The 17,502-nt window shown below is 56.8% G+C and overlaps 2 protein-coding genes across 7 annotated transcripts in view; one reads left to right on the top strand and one right to left on the bottom strand.

Annotated features, from left to right (window-relative positions):
- Positions 1 to 7,126, top strand: part of HOMER3 (homer scaffold protein 3) — an 18,181-nt gene extending 11,055 nt beyond the window's left edge. For 4 of the 5 annotated variants that reach the window (XM_074528621.1, XM_074528623.1, XM_074528624.1 and 1 more), the window contains 8 exons: positions 72 to 228; positions 884 to 1,015; positions 1,725 to 1,832; positions 2,059 to 2,180; positions 2,852 to 3,008; positions 4,829 to 4,939; positions 5,277 to 5,357; positions 5,792 to 7,126. In XM_074528621.1, the coding sequence (XP_074384722.1) occupies positions 72 to 228; positions 884 to 1,015; positions 1,725 to 1,832; positions 2,059 to 2,180; positions 2,852 to 3,008; positions 4,829 to 4,939; positions 5,277 to 5,357; positions 5,792 to 5,980 (1,057 nt within the window). In that variant the 3' untranslated portion in view covers positions 5,981 to 7,126. The remainder of the gene's footprint in view (positions 1 to 71; positions 229 to 883; positions 1,016 to 1,724; positions 1,833 to 2,058; positions 2,181 to 2,851; positions 3,009 to 4,828; positions 4,940 to 5,276; positions 5,358 to 5,791) is intronic. The other variant, XM_074528622.1, reaches the window with a different exon arrangement.
- DDX49 (DEAD-box helicase 49) lies at positions 6,344 to 17,502 on the bottom strand. 2 transcript variants are annotated; one of them, XR_012577212.1, is made up of 14 exons: positions 17,336 to 17,502; positions 16,919 to 17,042; positions 16,715 to 16,800; positions 15,788 to 15,909; positions 15,223 to 15,410; positions 14,273 to 14,413; positions 13,629 to 13,704; positions 13,477 to 13,553; positions 12,641 to 12,738; positions 11,891 to 11,965; positions 10,344 to 10,432; positions 10,141 to 10,212; positions 6,719 to 9,370; positions 6,344 to 6,661 (listed from the first exon to the last, which is right to left on the bottom strand). XR_012577212.1 is itself a non-coding variant. In XM_074528619.1 (13 exons), the coding sequence occupies exons 1-13, from the start codon at positions 17,448 to 17,450 to the stop codon at positions 9,179 to 9,181; spliced, it is 1,455 nt and encodes a 484-aa protein (XP_074384720.1). In that variant the 5' UTR covers positions 17,451 to 17,502; the 3' UTR covers positions 6,344 to 9,178. The 2 variants fall into 2 exon arrangements, 1 of the variants encoding a protein (XP_074384720.1); XM_074528619.1 differs by having other exon boundaries at positions 6,344 to 9,370.

The following is a 17,502-nucleotide window of genomic DNA, read 5'->3' as shown; positions in this document are numbered from 1 at the left end:
TCAGTATGAAGTTCAGCTGCAATCCTGCCCCTGTGAGCCCACGGTCAGCAGCCCCGTTCCCCATCCCACAGGGAGCAGCCCATCTTCAGCACCAGGGCCCACGTGTTCCAGATCGACCCAGCCACCAAGAGGAACTGGATCCCGGCCAGCAAACACGCCCTGACCGTCTCCTACTTCTACGATGCCACCCGCAGCGTCTACAGGATCATCAGCGTGGGGGGCACCAAGGTGGGCACTGCCCCGGGCACTGCTTGGCAGCTGTGCCCCCAAAATGACGGCTGTGCCCCCAAAATGACGGCTGTGCCCCCAAAATGACGGCTGTGCCCCCAAAATTACAGCTGTGTCCCCAAAATTACAGCTGTGTCCCTAAAGAGCAGCTGTGCCCCCAAAATTACAGCTGTGCCCCCAAAATTACAGCTGTGTCCCTAAAATTACAGCTGTGTCCCTAAAATAACGGTTGTCCCCCTAAAAAATGGCTGTGTCCCTAAAGAGCAGCTGTGTCCTAAAAAGCAGCTGTGTCCTTAAAAAACAGCTGTGGCCCTAGAAAAGCAGTTTCCCCCCACAAAAAGCAGCTTTCCCCCAAAAACCCCAGCTAGCTGTTCCCCTCACAAAAGCAGCTGGTTCTCTGATTGGTTCCCTGACTCCCATATCAATTCCCTGATTGATCTCCTGACTCCTTGATTGATTCCCTGATCAATTCCCTGGCTGATCCCCTGACTCCCTGATCAATGATTCCATGATCAATTCCCTGACTGATTCCCTGACCAATCCCCTGATCAATGATTCCCTGACAAATCCCCTGATCAATGATTCCCTGATCAATCCCCTGATCAATGATTCCCCGATGGATCCCCTGATCGATGCCCCGCTGTCCCCTGCCCAGGCCATCATCAACAGCACCATCACCCCCAACATGACGTTCACCAAGACCTCGCAGAAGTTTGGGCAGTGGGCTGACAGCAGGGCCAACACGGTGTACGGGCTGGGCTTCGCCTCCGAGCAGCACCTGAGCCAGGTGAGGGCTGGGAACCTGGGAAACCTGGGATCCTGAGCCAGGTGAGAGCTGGGAACCTGGGAAACCTGGGATCCTGAGCCAGGTGAGGGCTGGGAACCTGGGAAACCTGGGATCCTGAGCCAGGTGAGAGCTGGGAAACCTGGGGTCCTGAGCCAGGTGAGAGCTGGGAAACCTGGGAAACCTGGGATCCTGAGCCAGGTGAGAGCTGGGAACCCTTCCCAGGTGAGCTCAGGAACCTGGGAAACCTGTGGGAACCCTTCCCAGGTGAGCTCAGTGACCCTCCCCTGGAGAAACCCCTCCAGAAGATCCTCAGGCACCTGCTGAGTGCTGTTCTCACCAGGCTGGGATGGAATTCAGGGTGCAAAAGTTCCAAAAACAGCTTAAAGTTGTGTTTGCAGAGGGGTTTGTGCGCCACAAATGGAGCTGGGGCTGCTTCTGTGCTAAACCCACGGCCCCGAGTGCCAAACCGAATTAAATCACTGGATTTTGGTGTTGGAGAGAAATTCAGAAGTGTTTTAAACGAGGCTGCAGGCAGAGCATCACTATATATTTATATAATATATAATATATAATGTATAATGTGTAATATGTAATATATAATGTATAATGTATTGTATATTTATATAATATTTCTATGATATAAATATAGTTTGTATTATATTACTGCACTGGCCCCCAGCCCCAGGGTGACTCTCCCTTTCCCCTGCAGTTTGCAGAGAAGTTCCAGGAGGTGAAGGAGGCAGCTCGTGTGGCCAGGGAGAAATGCCAGGACAAAACTGAGCTCACCAACCCTGCCCTGAGCCTCCCTTCCCACCAGGTGAGGCTGGGGAATGGGGAGGAAGGGGGAGGAGAAGGGAGGTGACCCTGCTGGAGGTGCCCACCTGTCCCTGTCCTTGCCCCCAGGTGCTGCCCAGCCCCATCCTCATCACCTGGCCTTCCTCCCAGCCCCATCCTCATCACCTGGCCTTCCTCCCAGCTCCATCCTCATCACCTGGCCTTCCTCCCAGCCCCATCCTCATCACCTGTACCTGTTTTCCCCCCAGGTGCTGCCCAGCCCCATCATCAGCTCCAACGGGCCCGGGGAGGACAAGCTGTTCCGCAGCCAGAGCGCAGATGTGGAGATCAGCACCGAGAAGGAGAGGCTGAAGAAGATGCTCTCCGAGGGGTGAGGCTGCTCTGAGCCCCAGACTCTCCCTTCTGGCATGGCTGGGTGCTCGGTTTTGTCATCCCAAATTATTCTGATCCGTTCTGCACTTTTCATTCTCTCTGTCTGCTGCTCAAAGCCTTGGCTGGATTCACAGAATCACAGATTTGTAGAATCCCAGAATCCCAGATTCACAGAATCAATCACAGATTCTCAGAATCACAGAATCATTCACAGAATCACAAAATCCATCACAGAATCAATCACAGAATCCCAGAATCAATGACAGAATCACAGATTCACAGAATCACAGAATCAATCCCAGAATCCCAGAATCAATGCCAGAATCAATCCCAGGGTCATTCATGTAATCCCAGAACCAATCCCAGAATTGATCCCAAAACCAATCCCAGAATCAATCACAGAATCCCAGCTTCACAGAATCATTCACAGAATCCCAGAATCAATTCCAGAATCAATTCCAGAATCCCAGAATCAATCACAGAATCACAGAATCATTCACAGAATCGATCCCAGAACCAATCCCAGAATCGATCCCAGAACCAATCCCAGAATCGATCCCATAACCAATCCCAGAATCAATCCCAGAATCGATCCCATAACCAATCCCATAACCAATCCCAGTATCAATCCCAGAACCAACCCCAGAATGTTTTCCCCTCCGTCCCCAGCTCGGTGAGCGAGGTGCAGTGGGAGGCCGAGTTCTTCAGCCTGCAGGACAACAACTCCAAGCTGGTGGCGGCGCTGCACGAGGCCAACGCCAGCGTGGAGCAGTGGAAGAAGGAGCTGGCGGCCTACCAGGAGGAGACGGAGGCGCTGCGCCAGCGGGTGAGCCGGGGGGACGGGGACACGGGGCTGGGGCTGGCACGGCTGAGGGACAACACCCGCCATCCCTGCCTCGGGACTGACAACGTCCATCCTGCAGGGTTCCCTCAGGATCCCCAACATCCCTCCCTCAGGATTCTCTCAGGGCTCCCTCAGGGTTCCCTCAGGATCCCCAACATCCCTCCCTCAGGATTGCCTCAGGATTCCCCGGTGTTATTCCCAACATCCCTCCCTCAGGATTGCCTCAGGATTCTCTCAGGGTTCCCTCAGGATTCCCAACATCCCTCCCTCAGGATTACCTCAGGATTCCCCGGTGTTATTCCCAATATCCCTCCCTCAGGATTCCCTCAGTATTCCCTCAGGATTGCCTCAGGATTCTCTCAGGGTTCCCTCAGGATTCCCAACATCCCTCCCTCAGGATTGCCTCAGGATTCCCCGGTGTTATTCCCAACATCCATCCCTCAGGATTCCCTCAGTATTCCCTCAGGATTCCCTCAGGATTTCCTGAGGATCCCCAACATCCCTCCCTCAGGATTCCCTCAGGATTCCCTCAGGATTTCACGAGGATTCCCAACATTCCTCCCTCAGGGTTCCCTCAGGATTCCCAACGTCTGTCTCTCAGGATTCCCTCAGGATTCTCTCAGGATTCCCTGTTGCTATTCCCAATATCCCTCCCTCAGGATTCCCTCAGGATCTCCAACATCCCTCACTCAGAATTACCTCAGGATTCCCTCAGGATTCCCTCAGAATTTCCAACATTCCTCCCTCAGGATTCCCTGGTGTTGTTCCCAACATTCCTCCCTGAGGATTCCCTCAGGATTCCCTCAGAATTTCCAGCATCCCTCCCTCAGGATTCCCTGGTGTTGTTCCCAACATCCCTCCCTCAGGATACCCTCAAGATTCCCTCAGGATTCCTTCAGAATTTCCAGCATTCCTCCCTCAGGATTCCCTGGTGTTATTCCCAACATTCCTCCCTCAGGGTTCCCTCAGGATTCCCTGGGCCTTGGCAGGATCACAGAAGGAGCCATAACTCAGTGAACAACCTCCATCATTGTCCCTAAATCAGGACATTTTGGTTTGGTTCTGGCCACCCTGACACTCCGGGAATTGCAGGATCTGCTCCCGGTCTGGGTGAGCTCCTTGGAGCTGCCTGCAGAGCTCAGAGCAGCCCCAGCAGGAACAGAACCATTTTAAAAATGAATCCTGCTCATGAATAATCCAGGGCACCGAGCTGCATTTTCCAGGGGAGCTCTCCTGGGCAAACCCTTCAGCCCAGCTCTGCAGCAGCTCCAGAGCTTTTGGAGATCTCCAAATGGAGCTGGAGGGGCTCAGGGCTGGGTGTGAGCCAGCCCAGCTGTGCTGGAGTGCACAATTCCTGCAGAAAGCACAGAAACCCATCCAAAGTGGGTTTTTTTTGAGCACAAAATGGTTTTTTGAGCCACAAAATGGGCGTGATCCCATTTTGGAATTGTTTTCCTCCCAGCCCCAAGCAGGAGCTTCCAGGTGGGTTTGCAGGGAGGGCAGAACATGGCCGTGGTGCTGAGGGTGAGCAAATTCCTGAGGGAATGATTTCCCCTTGCAGTGAATTATTGAGGGGTCAGGGGATTCCTGAGGGAATGATTTCCCCTTGCAGTGAATTACTGAGGGGTCAGGAATGATTTCACCCTGCAGTGAATTATTGAGGGGTCAGGAATGATTTCCCCTTGCAGTGAATTACTGAGAGGTCAGGAATGATTTCACCCTGCAGTGAATTATTGAGGGGTCAGGGATGATTTCCCCTTGCAGTGAATTATTGAGGGGTCAGGAATGATTTCACCCTGCAGGTGGCAGAGCTGGAGGCTCAGGGCACCCCCGACTCCTCCAGTGACAACAACAAGGAGGAGCTGAGCCAGAGCCTGGAGGAGCTGGAGCTGCTGCTCAAGGCCAAGGATGAGGTGAGAACCCCAAAACACCTGTCAGACCCCCCAAAACACCTGTCAGAGCCCCCAAAACCTGTCAGAGCCCCCAAAACCTGCCAGAACTCCCCAGAACCTGTCAGAGCCCCCAAAACCTGCCAGAGCCCCCAGCTATCAGAGCTCTGAGGGACAGGGATGTGCTGGGCTGGAGAGGCTCAGGATCTTGGCAGCTCAGAATTCCCTCAGTCACAGAATTCACAGAATCACCAGGCTGGAAGAGACCTCCAGTCACAAACCCCCATTTTTCACATTACCACACGCAATATTCACTCCAATATTTGCAAGAAGCCAATCCCCAATCCCCCATTTCCCCCAGGAGATCCAGCTGCTGAAGAGCCAGAGGTGCGGCCGCTGGGAGGCCGAGGGCGAGCGCGAGGAGACGCTGCAGAAGCTGCAGGTAAAGGGGGAGGTGGCACCTTGGGGACATCCCTGCTTTGCCCAGGCTGTGATGGAGCCAATCCCACCAGCTGGAGAAGATCCAGAGCAGCTCCAGTGCCAGTCCCAGCAGGCTGGGGAGGATCCAGGGTGGGATCCTGGGTGGGATCCCCATCTAGGGAGGCACCAGGGCCAACCCCACCAGCCTGGAGAGGATCCACAGCAGCTCCTGAGCCAATCCAAGCAGCCTGGAGAGGATGCAGTGCCAGCCCCACCGGGCTGGGGGATCCCTGTGGGCACAGCTGCCCTCCCACAGCCTCACCCCGCGGGCAGGGCAGGGCACAGAGCTCACCCCCAGTGACCCAGGACAGGGACCCGGCTCAGGAAGGGCCCTGGGGTGGCACTCAGGCTGTGAGCAGTCTGTCCGTCCGTCAGTCTGTCCGTCTGTCCCCGCAGGAGCTGGAGGCCCGCAACGCGGAGCTGGAGCAGCGGCTGCAGCTGGCAGAGCAGAGCCTGGCAGAGAGCCTGGCACACAGGGACAGGGTGCACCACGAGGTCACCAAGGTGGCCGAGATCATGGATGTGAAGATCTTCGAGCTCAGCGAGCTCAGGCAGGGCCTGGCCAAGCTGGTGGAGAGCAACTGAGCAGGGCAGAGAGCCCTGGAGAGGGGCAGCTCAGCTGGGGCTGGGCACCACCCACAGATCCTGGGGGCACCACCGAGAGATCCTTTGGGTGCCAAGAGATCCTTTGGGCACCTCAGCTGGGGCTGGGCACCACCCACACATCCTGGGGGAAACACCGAGAGAGCCTTTGGGCGCCAGGGATCCTCTGGGCACCACTGAGAGATCCTGCAGACACCAAGGAAGATCCTTTGGACACTGAGAGCTCCTGTGGGCACCACCCAGAGATCCTGTGGGCACCACCCAGAGCTCCCATGGGCACCCAGCAGCCTCGGCCCTGTCCGGGCAGGATTTGCCCCCCACCAGCAGCTGCCCGGCCAGAGCGGGCACCAGGCTGGGCACTCACTGCCCAGGGAGCCCCCGAGCAGGGCACAGAGCTCTGAACCTCTCCAGGGACAACCTGAACCCCCAAACCCTCTTCAAGGAGAACCCGAAGTTCTCAAATCCTCTCCAGGGGGAACCTGAGCCCCCAAATGTTCTCCAGGGAGCTCCTGAACCTCTCCAGGGAGCACCTGAACACCTGAGTCTTCTCCAGGAGCACCTGAACCCCCAAATCCTCTCCAAGAGGCACCTGAAGTTCTCAAATCCTCTCCAGGGAGCACCTGAGCCCAGCCCAGGGGTGCCAGCCGTGCCCAGCGGTGCCAGCTGTGCCCAGCGGTGCCAGCTGTGCCCAGGGGTGCCAGCTGTGCCCAGGGGTGCCACCCCCCTGCCACACCCCACGGCTCCCCCAGGTTTTTACATTTTCTAAGGGCCGGGGCCGAGCCCTTTGGGGCTGATTTTTCTGTCGTTTTTTAGGAACTGTTTGCCTTGGGCAGGTCCTGCCTGCTCCCCTGGCTGGGCACAGCCAGCACTGAGCCTCCTCCTCCTCCTCCTCCTCCATCCCCAGCCCCTGCACAGCCCAGGGCAGCAGAGATGGAGGAAAACTCTGGAAAATTCTGGATTCCCCCAGAGGAAATGCTGCAGTTTCACAGCCTGGACGAGCTGAGCACAGAGGATTTGAGGATTTGGGGCTGAACACGGGGAATCTGGGCCAAGGAACATCCCTGAGGGCACCAAGGCTGCTGGGTTGGCACCTGTGAGGGTAATTGAAATTAAATGGAGCAAATCTCAGCTGCTCTTGGGGTTTTGTTTCTGATTTTGGTCCTTTCTCTATTGGAAGAAGCCCCCAGGGATGTCCTGATGTGTGGGACAGGGACAGGGCCCAAGGACAGAGATGGGGACGGGGCCCTGAGGGGCTGGGGGACCCCAGAAATTCAGGAGTTACCCCAGAAACCTGGGGGTTATCACAGAAATTTGGGATTAATCTGAGAAGTTTGGGAGTTACCCCAGAAATTTGGAATTAATCCCAAAGTTTGGGAGTTACCCAGAAAATTGGGATTAATCTTAGAAGTTTCAGGGTTATCCCAGAAATCTGGCAGTACCCCAGAAACCTCTTACAAGTTACCCAGAAATTTGGGAGTTATCCCAGAAATTTTGGATTCATCTCAGAGGTTTGGGATTCATCTCAGAATTTTCAGAGTTATCCCAGAAATTTGGGAATACTCCAGAAATTCAGGAGTTATCCCAGAGGTCTGAGAGTTATCATAGAAATCTGGGATTAATCCCAGAAATTTGGGAGTTATCCCAGAAATTTGGGAGTTATCTCAGAAATTTGGGAGTCACCCCAGCTGTTTCCCAGCCTCTGGAATTGAGCAAGGCCTGAGGGAGGCCCTGGCTCTGCTTTACCACAACTTCCCCTATTTTATTTTAAGCACCTCTTTACTCAATTCTATTTCTTTTATTTCAATGCTTTATATTTGGTTTTTTTGGTCAGAAAGTTCCAAAACCTTTCTTTGTGTCTGTTTTGGACACAGCAGATCCAATCAGCATTTGCTGATTCCATTGCAAATTGACACAAAAATGTAGAAAATTGACACAAAAAATGCACAAAATTGACACAAAAATGCACAAAATTGACCCAAAAATGCACAAACACCCCATTTTCCCAGCAGGTTTGGGGCTGTCCCCGAGGCAGGGCCTGGAGCCACTCTGATCCTGCCAGAACCTTCTGGAAATCCCTGTGGAGCAGCTCAGGCTGTGATGGATGGGTCTGGGTTCCCTCCTTCCTCACTGATTAAATCCAATTTATCACCAGCAATTCCCTCACCTTCCCTGGGCTGCTCCAGAGCCCCAGTTCCACAGGATTTTGGTTCCAATCTCAGCCATTTCCAGAGGATTTTATTTATTTTTTGGTTGTGTTTCAGAGCAGGGGCACCAACACCTCCCTCTGAGCCCTCTGCGGCCCTGATTAATTCCTTATTAACCTCATTACCCTGATTAATTCCTCATTTTTGTGCTTCCAAAGGGGAAAATCCTGTGCTGCAGAGGTGACAAAGCTGCAGTTTTGTGTCTGGCAGCAATATTTTGTGCATTATTTTTGTGCATTATTTTTGTGTCTGGCAGCAGCTCCATCCCAGCGCCCTCCTGGCTGAGGCCTCACAAATGAGGATTTTAATTATTCAGAGGCAGCCAGAGCGTTAATAACGGGATAAATTAATCACACGGGAGAGTGGGAGGAGCAGGGAAAAGCTCTCGGAGGCTCCCCCTGAGCACAAAGGGGGATCCAAGGAGAACCTGGAGGGGGAAGGGGCTCCAAAGGAGCTGGAGAGGGTTTGGGATGAGGGAGGGAGGGACAGGGCACAGGGAATGGATCTGGGATTTGGGATCTGGGAATTCCAGGGCACAGGGAATGGATCTGGGATTGGAATTTTAGGGCACAGGGAATGGATTTGGGATCTGGGATTTGGGATGGGATCCCAGGGCACAGGGAATGGATCTGGGATTTGGGAATTCCAGGAGGCAGGGAATGGATCTGGGATGGAGGAACACGGCACAGGGCATGGATTTAAACTGGAAAGGGGAATCTGGGTGGGATTTGGGCTGGAATTCCTGGCTGGAATTCCCAGAGGAGCTGAGGCTGCCCTGGAGCCCCGGAATGTCCAAGGCCAGGCTGGGACTGGGTGAGCCCTGGGCTCCTCCCAACCCAATCCCAATCCCAATCCCAATGGTTCTGGGATTCTTCCCTCCTCCCCAGCATTGCTTTTTTCCCACATTCAAGAGTTCAGTCCCAATTTTCCCAAAGCTGCAGCAATTCCAGGGCACTCCGGGCCGGGCCCAGCCGTGTCACTGCTCCTCCTTTTCCTCCTTCTCCTTCTCCATCTTCCTCCTCCTCCTCTCCAGGCTCCTGTGCAGTTTCCTGCGCAGCTGCAGCTGCCTCCTCCTGTGCAGGCTCTGCTGCAGCTTCTGCCGGCACTCCCTGTTCCTGCTCCGGATCCGCGACAGCTCCGCCCTGCGCCGGGCCTCGCGCTCGGGGTCCTGGGGACATTGGGGACATTGGGACACTGGGGACACACCCAGGACACCAGGGACATTGGGGACATTGGGGACATTGGGGACAGCTCTGCCCTGCGCCGGGCCTCGCGCTCGGGGTCCTGGGGACATTGGGGACATTGGGGACACACCCGGGACACTGGGGACATTGGGGACACACCCAGGACATTGGGGACACTGGGGACATTGGGGACACTGGGGACAGCTCCGCCCTGCGCCGGGCCTCCTGCTTGGGGTCCTGGGGGACATTGGGGACACACCCAGGACACTGGGGACACCAGGGACATTGGGGACAGCTCTGCCCTGCGCCGGGCCTCGTGCTCGGGGTCCTGGGGGACATTGGGGACATTGGGGACACACCCAGGACACTGGGGATTGGGGACACCAGGGACATTGGGGACATTGGGGACACTGGGGATTGGGGACAGCTCCACCCTCCTGCAGGCCTCCCACTCCGGGTCCTGAGGGACAGACACAGGGACACTGGGGATGGGGACACCACAATTGGGGACACTGGGGACACACCCAGGACACTGGGGATTGGGACACTGGGGACATTGGTGACAGGATATTGGGGACAGAAACACTGGGGACAGGCTCAGGACATTGGGGACAGGATGATGACAGGCCCAGAGATGTTGGGGACACAGCCAGGACACTGGGGACAGGATGGGGACAGGCCCGGAAGGCAAAAGGAAGAGGAGCTGTCCTTCCCTTTCCCACATTTCACCAGCTCACGGAGCAGCAGCTCTCACCTTCCCCTCCAGGATCATCTGCTTCCTCTTATTGATTTCCTTCTTCTCATCAAAATCCATCCCCTCCAGCTCCTGGCAAAGGGAAGAGCAGCAGAGCCTCAAACCTCAGCCCTGAGCAGCAAAACCCCCGAAAAACTGAGAAAAACCCCAAAAACCACGGGGAGAGAGGCAAGGCAGGCTCCCCCAGCCCCAGCCCCACTCACGATCTCACACTCCCTCCTGGTGACGTTCACTTGGGTCAGGATGTCCAGCACCTGCTGCTCCTCCACCGAGTACTCGGGCAGCTGCAGCTCTGGGGACACCAGGGGACAAAGCACAAGGTGACAAACCCAAAAATGACAAAGCACAAGGTGACAAACTCCAAAGTGACAAACTCCAAAGTGACAAACTCCAGAGGTCACAAACCCCACAGGTGACAATCCCCACAGAGAACTCCTGCAGCTGCAGCTCTGGGGACACAGAGGGTGACAAAGCCAGACCTTCAGGGACATCCAGCACAGCCCTGGGGGTACCAGCGGGGTTTTCTGGGTTCTATGTGGGATTTTCTGTGGGTAAATGTGGGATTTTCTGTGGGTAAATGTGGGATTTTCTGTGGATAAATGTGGGATTTTCTATAGGTAAATGTGGGATTTTCTATGGGTAGATGTGGGATTTTCTGTGGGTAAATGTGGGGTTTTCTGTGGGTAAATGTGGGATTTTCTGTGGGCAAACGTGGGATTTTCTGTGGGATTTTCTGTGGGTAAATGTGGGATTTTCTGTGGGCAAACGTGGGATTTTCTGTGGGATTTTCTATGGGTAAATGTGGGATTTTCTATAGGTAAATGTGGGATTTTCTATGGGTAAATGTGGGATTTTCTGTGGGTAAACGTGGGATTTTCTGTGGGTAAATGTGGGATTTTCTGTGGGCAAATGTGGGATTTTCTATGAGTAAACGTGGGATTTTCTGTGGATAAACGTGGGATTTTCTGTGGGTAAATGTGGGATTTTCTGTGGGTAAATGTGGGGTTTTCTGTGGGTAAATGTGGGGTTTTCTGTGGGTAAATGTGGGGTTTTCTGTGGTTCAAGTTGGGATTGCTGCACTCTGGGCTCCCCTCTGCATCTCCTGCAGCACTGGGGCTCCAGGGGCTGCTTCCCAAAAAAATATAAATATAGTGAATGGGGGCTGAGGAGGGGAATGGGGACCCTGATACATGGAACAGGGAATGTGAACCTGAAGGTTGGAATAGGGAATCTGAAGATTGGAATAAGGACTAGGAATGGAATGGCTCCACATCCTTGAGAGTGGGATAGGGAATGTGAACCTGAGGAGTGGCATGGGGAATGTGAAGATGGGAACAGGGAATGTGAACCCTGTTTTTGAGGCAGCAGCTGCTTTCATCAAGAACAGCCCCACACACAATTTCTGCTCCACCAAAAGCAGCAGAACACGAGCAGGGTCCTGCCTGAGCCAGCCAGGACCCCAAACCAGGGATGGAGCTGGGGAGGGACGGAAAAGGGAAAGGGGAAAGGGAAAAAGGAAAGGGGAAGGGAAAAGGGAAGGGAAGGGAAGGGAAGGGAAGGGAAGGGAAGGGAAGGGAAGGGAAGGGAAGGGAAGGGAAGGGAAGGGAAGGGAAGGGAAGGGAAGGGAAGGGAAGGGAAGGGAAGGGAAGGGAAGGGAAGGGAAGGGAAGGGAAGGGAAGGGAAGGGAAGGGAAGGGAAGGGAAAGGGAAGGAAAGGGAAAGGGGAAAGGGAAAGGCCCAGCGCCACTCACTGATCTCCTCCTCGATGGCGTGCACCAGGTGGATGTCATACTGTGTCACCAGGGTGATGGCCATGCCCTTCCTCCCTGAAAGGGTTAAAACAGGGATGGGACAATCCTGGCAGGCACAGAGGGATGGACCCAGGGCACTCCCAAGCCTTCCATCCATCCCCAGGAGCCACAATGGGAGAGCTCTGCTGGCCCTGAAAATCCCATCAATGATCCTGTTGGAACCACAGGGAGCTGTGATCCACCCACACACCCAGGGCAGGACCCCAGCGGGGCCTCAGAGGAGGAGAAATGAGGATTTTGGGAATCACACACAGAAATGGGAGCTGTCCCTGCCTGTCCCATCCCTGGAATTGTCCCAGCCCACGCTGGAGCACCCCAGGGTGTTGGAGGTGTCATAAACTAGGGGAAAATGAGGATTTTGGGAATCACACACAGAAATGAGAGGTGTCCCACTGTTCTCACCCCAGGGACTGTCCCAGGTTATTCTGGAGCCCCCTGGCATGGTGGGAGATGTCTTAAAGAGGAGAAAAGTGAGGATTTTGGGAATTAAAGGCAGAAATGAGAGGTGTCCCTGCAGCTGTCCCAGGCCATGGTGGAGCACCCTGGGCAGTCCCAACCCCATCCTGCTCCATTCCCTGGTGCATCCTGGGCACTCTCCTGCTGGCTGCCCTCCCTTGCAGGGACTGCCAGGGGCTGGGGGTGCCCTGGGACCCCCTGTCACCCCCTGTGCCCCCGAGGGGAGCCCCTGACCTGCCCGGGCCGTGCGTCCCACGCGGTGGATGTAGATCTTGGGCAGCCCCGGGGTGTTGTGGTTGATGACAACCTGCACTGCTGGGATGTCCAAACCTCTGCAAATCAGGGGGAAAGCACAGCCAGGTGAGGGAAAACAGCTTAAACAGCACAGAATTGATGACAACCTGCACTGCTGGGATATCCAAACCTCTGCAAATCAGGGGGAAAACACAGCCAGGTGAGGGAAAACAGCTTAAATAGCACAGAATTGTCAAATGGCACCGTGTTTGGGGTGGGAGGGACATCAACACACATTTAGTGCTTGCCTTGCCCTGGGGAGGGAACTGCCCCTGTGGCAGGGATCTGCTCAGCTCCTGCCTTCTCCAAAAACCCCAGAATCCCATGGATAAAGCCTTTGTTGGCTGGTTGGAGGAGAGATTCCTTCCTCATAACAATTCCCCAACTTCTCCCTCACAGAGCTCAACTCCCTGATTCCTTCCTCAGGGTTCAACAATTCCCCAACTCAACAATTCCCTGATTCCTTCCTCAGGGCCCAGCAGTTCCCTGTTCCCCTTGGAGCAGCCCCAGGAGCCCCTCAGGACCCCCCAGCCCTCCCTGGGCAGAGCCTCAGCACCCCCAGGCCCCAAACCCAGCTCAGTCAGGCTGGGAAGAGCCTGTGCCACAAAATCTGGGGCATTTCAGGGTCTGATGTGGCTAAACTCAGGCCAAACTGGTTGTGGAGAACAAACCCAGCTGGGAACAGCCTGTCCCAGCCAGATCTGGGGTATCTGACAGCTGGATCTGGCCAAACCCAGCCTGAGTGAACAAACCCAGGGGGACAGCTCTGCCTTTACCTGGCAGCCACGTCCGTGGCAATGAGGATCCTGAAGATGCTGGACTTGAACTTGGCCAGAGCAGCAAATCTCTGTTTCTGTGAGGGAAGCCCCGGGTGAGGGCGGGCAGGGACCCCAGCGGGAGCAGCCCCTGCAGGCCCTGCTGCCCTCACCTGCTTCAGCATGGAGTGCAGCGCCACCGAGGGGAAGCTGAACCTCCGCAGCATCATGTTCAGCACCTGGCACTCCCTGCAGGGGAGGGAACAGCAGCAAAACCCTCAGGAGGCACCAGGGGATGGAGCAGGACAGGGTGGGGACTGGGACAATCCCTGGGGTGGGAAAACGGGACAGAAACCTCACGTTTCTGTGTGCAGTTCCCAAAATCCTCATTTTTCCCCTCTTGTATGACACCTCCCACCATCCCAGAGTGCTCCAGCAAGGCCTGGGACAATTCCTGAGGTGGGAAAACTGGGACGGGGAGGAGAAAAGGAGGAGGAAAAGGGAGGAGGAAAGGAGGAGGAAAGGGAAAAGGGAGCAGGGAAAGGAGGAAGGAAAGGGAAAAGGGAGCAGGGAAAGGAGGAGGAAAGGGAAAAGGGAGCAGGAAAAGGAAGAAGGAAAGGGAAAAGGGAGCAGGAAAGAGAGCAGGAAAGGGAGCAGGGAAAGGGAGTAGGAAAAGGGAGGAAGGAAAAGGAGGAAGGAAAGGAGCAGAAAAAAGGAACAGGAAAGGGAAAAGGGAGCAGGAAAAGGGAGCAGAAAAGGGAGCAGGAAAAGGAAAAGGGAGCAGGAAAAAGGAACAGGAACAGGAGCAGGCTCTCACTTGCAGGTCTTGGTGAAGATGATGATGGCCCAGTCGTCGTGCTGGTCCTGGAAGCTCTGCACCAGGTGCACCAGGTAGGCGTCCTTGAGCGCCTCGGGCACCAGCAGGTACCTCTGCTCCAGCCCCTCCACTGTCCTCACCCTGCGGGGACAGGGACAGGGACATCAGGGACATCAGGGACATCAGGGACAGGGACATCAGGGACATCAGGGACATCAGGGACATCAGGGACATCAGGGACATCAGGGACAGGGACATCAGGGACATCAGGGACATCAGGGACATCAGGGACAGGGACATCAGGGACAGGGACATCAGGGACATCAGGGACATCAGGGAAATCAGGGACAGGGACATCAGGGACATCAGGGACATCAGGGAAATCAGGGACATCAGGGACATCAGGGACATCAGGGTCCCTGAGGCTGGAAAAGCCCCCCAGGATCACCCACAGCTCAACCAGGAGGAAATTCCTGCTGCTGTCCTGTCCTGAGGTCCCTGGGACCCTCCTGGTGTCCCCTCCTGTCCTGGTGTCCCCTCCTTTTGGGGACTTGTGGGCATTGGGAACGTCCCCCTGATCTGATCCTGCTCTGTCTCCTCCAGGCTGGGCCCTTCTCCAGCCCCTTCCCAGGAATTCTCCAGCCCCATCCCAGGAATTCTCCAGCCCCTTCCCTGAGATTTTCCAGCCCTTTCCCAGCACCCTCAGGAATTCTCAACTCTCTCAAGAGCTCTCCATTCCCTTTCTCGTCTCTCTCAAGAATTCTCCATCCCTTTCTCAGCTCCCTCAGGGATTCTCCATCCCCTCCACGTCCTTCTCCCAACACCCCCAAACCCCCTGGCAGCGCCCCAGCAGCGCCAGCACAGGGAAAGGCAGGAGAAGGAGCCAAACCCCAGCAGAAGCAGCAGAAGCAGGCAAAGCCCGGGCAAACGGGGGCACCCTGGGCACTCACGGGGCCGAGGCCTCCCAGAAGAAGGGGCTGTTGGCAGCCAGGCCCCGCAGCTGGCACAGGGTGCCCGTCAGGGTGGCACTGAACAGCAGCGTCTGGCGGCGCGCGGGCACCGCGCCCAGGATCAGCTCCAGGTCGGCGCTGAAATCGGCGCTGCCCTGCTCCAGCAGGCGGTCAGCCTCGTCCAGAACCTGGGAACGGCATCCTCAGAGGGTGGCAATGCCAGGGGAACCCAGGGAACACCCTGGGAACCACCAGGGAAACTCAGGGAACCACCAGGGAAACCCAGGATCCACCAGGGAATGCACCAGGGAATGCACCAGGGAATGCACCAGGGAATGCAGGAAATGGGCCCAGGGATGGAGGGGAACCCACAGAATTCCCAGGGATCCAGCCAGGATGGAGGAAATCCAGGAGGATTCCTGGGAATGCCCCCAGGGATAGAAGGGACCCTGCAGGATTTGCAGAAACCCACCCAGGGACCCCCCAGGATCCCCCCAGGATTCCCAGGAGTCCCCCCAGGGATGGAGGGAACCCCCCGGGACCCCCAGGAGGGTTTGGGGCTCACCAGGAACTGCAGCTTGCTGAGGCTGAAGGTGCTGGAGCTGCGCAGGTGGTCAGCCAGGCGCCCCGGGGTGGCCACGACCACGTGGGGCCTGCGGGACAGGGCCAGGGCCTGCGACACCATGTCTGGGACAGACGGACAGACAGACAATGGGAATGGGGCTGGGACGCCATGTCTGGGACGGACGGACAGACAGACAATGGGAATGGGGCTGGGACACCATGTCTGGGACAGACGGACAGACAGACAATGGGAATGGGGCTGGGACACCATGTCTGGGACAGACGGACAGACAGACAGGGGTCAGGGCCTGTGACACCATGTCTGGGACGGACAGATGGACAGACAGACAATGGGAATGGGGCTGGGACACCATGTCTGGGACAGACAGACACACAGACAGACTGGGAATGAGGCTGGGATGCCATGTCTGGGACGGACAGACAGACAGACAGACAGACAGGGGTCAGGGGCTGGGACACCATGTCTGGGACGGACAGACAGACAGACAGACTGGGAATGAGGCTGGGATGCCATGTCTGGGACGGACGGACAGACAGACAATGGGAATGGGGCTGCGACACCATGTCTGGGACGGACAGACAGACAATGGGAATGGGACTAGGACACCATGTCTGGGACGGACAGACAGACAATGGGAATGAGGCTGGGACACCATGTCTGGGACAGACAGACAGACAGACAGACAGACAGGGGTCAGGGCCTGCGACACCATGTCTGGGACAGACAGACACACAGACAGACTGGGAATGAGGCTGGGACACCATGTCTGGGACGGATGGACAGACAGACAGACAGACAATGGGGCTGGGAACGCTGAGAACACTGGGAGCACTGGGAAGGGGGCAGGACCCCCCAGAATGACTCACCGAGCCCCCCCCCGAGCCCCCCAGACCCCCCCATACTCACCGAGCCCCCCCACCACCACGCAGTCCTTGAGCCCCAGGGGTTTGCCCAGCACCCGGAACTGCTCTGCGATCTGGTACGCCAGCTCCCTGCGGGGGGAACAGCGGGTCAGGGCACGGGGTGGGGGAGGGCCCAAACTGCCCAGAGCTCCCCCAGGGCTCCCCCCGGTTCCCTCGGTCCCTCCCGGTCCCCCCGCGGTGCCGGTACCGGGTGGGGGTGAGCACGAGGCAGAAGATGCCGTACGGGTCCTGGGCCAGCACGTGCAGCACCGGCAGCACGAACGCCGCCGTCTTCCCGCTGCCCGTCTGGGCACAGCCCAGGCAGTCCCGGCCTGCAGGGAAACGGGAGTCAGCGGGAAACGGGAATCGGGAAATGGGAACCGGGAACGGGAGGGAGAAAGGGCAACGGGAACGGGACCGGGGAACGGGAACAGGACCGAGAACTGGGAGGGGAACGGCCGGACCGGGACCGGGGAAAGGGGCACAGGGGGAGAACGGCCGGGCCCGAAGGAGGGATGGGGACCCTGAGGGGCCCCTCCCGGGGGTGGGACGGGGACCGGGAGCGGCGTTCCCGGGAAGTACCGGAGCCGTTCCCGTTCCCGGCCCTGATTCCCGCGGCGCTCACCCTGCAGCACGGCCGGGATGCAGGCGGCCTGCACGGGCGTGGGCCGGAGCAGCCCCACCTGCCGGGCCTGCTCCGCCAGCCACGGCGCCAGCCCGAGCGCACGGAACTCCGCCATGGCCGCGCTGCGCCGCTTCCGCGCGTCCTGATGGCGTCACGGCCGTGCGCGC

Source organism: Zonotrichia albicollis, chromosome 29 (genome assembly GCF_047830755.1).
Source record: "Zonotrichia albicollis isolate bZonAlb1 chromosome 29, bZonAlb1.hap1, whole genome shotgun sequence".
Lineage (NCBI taxonomy): Eukaryota > Metazoa > Chordata > Aves > Passeriformes > Passerellidae > Zonotrichia > Zonotrichia albicollis.
This window is presented reverse-complemented; position numbering and strand designations above follow the sequence as displayed.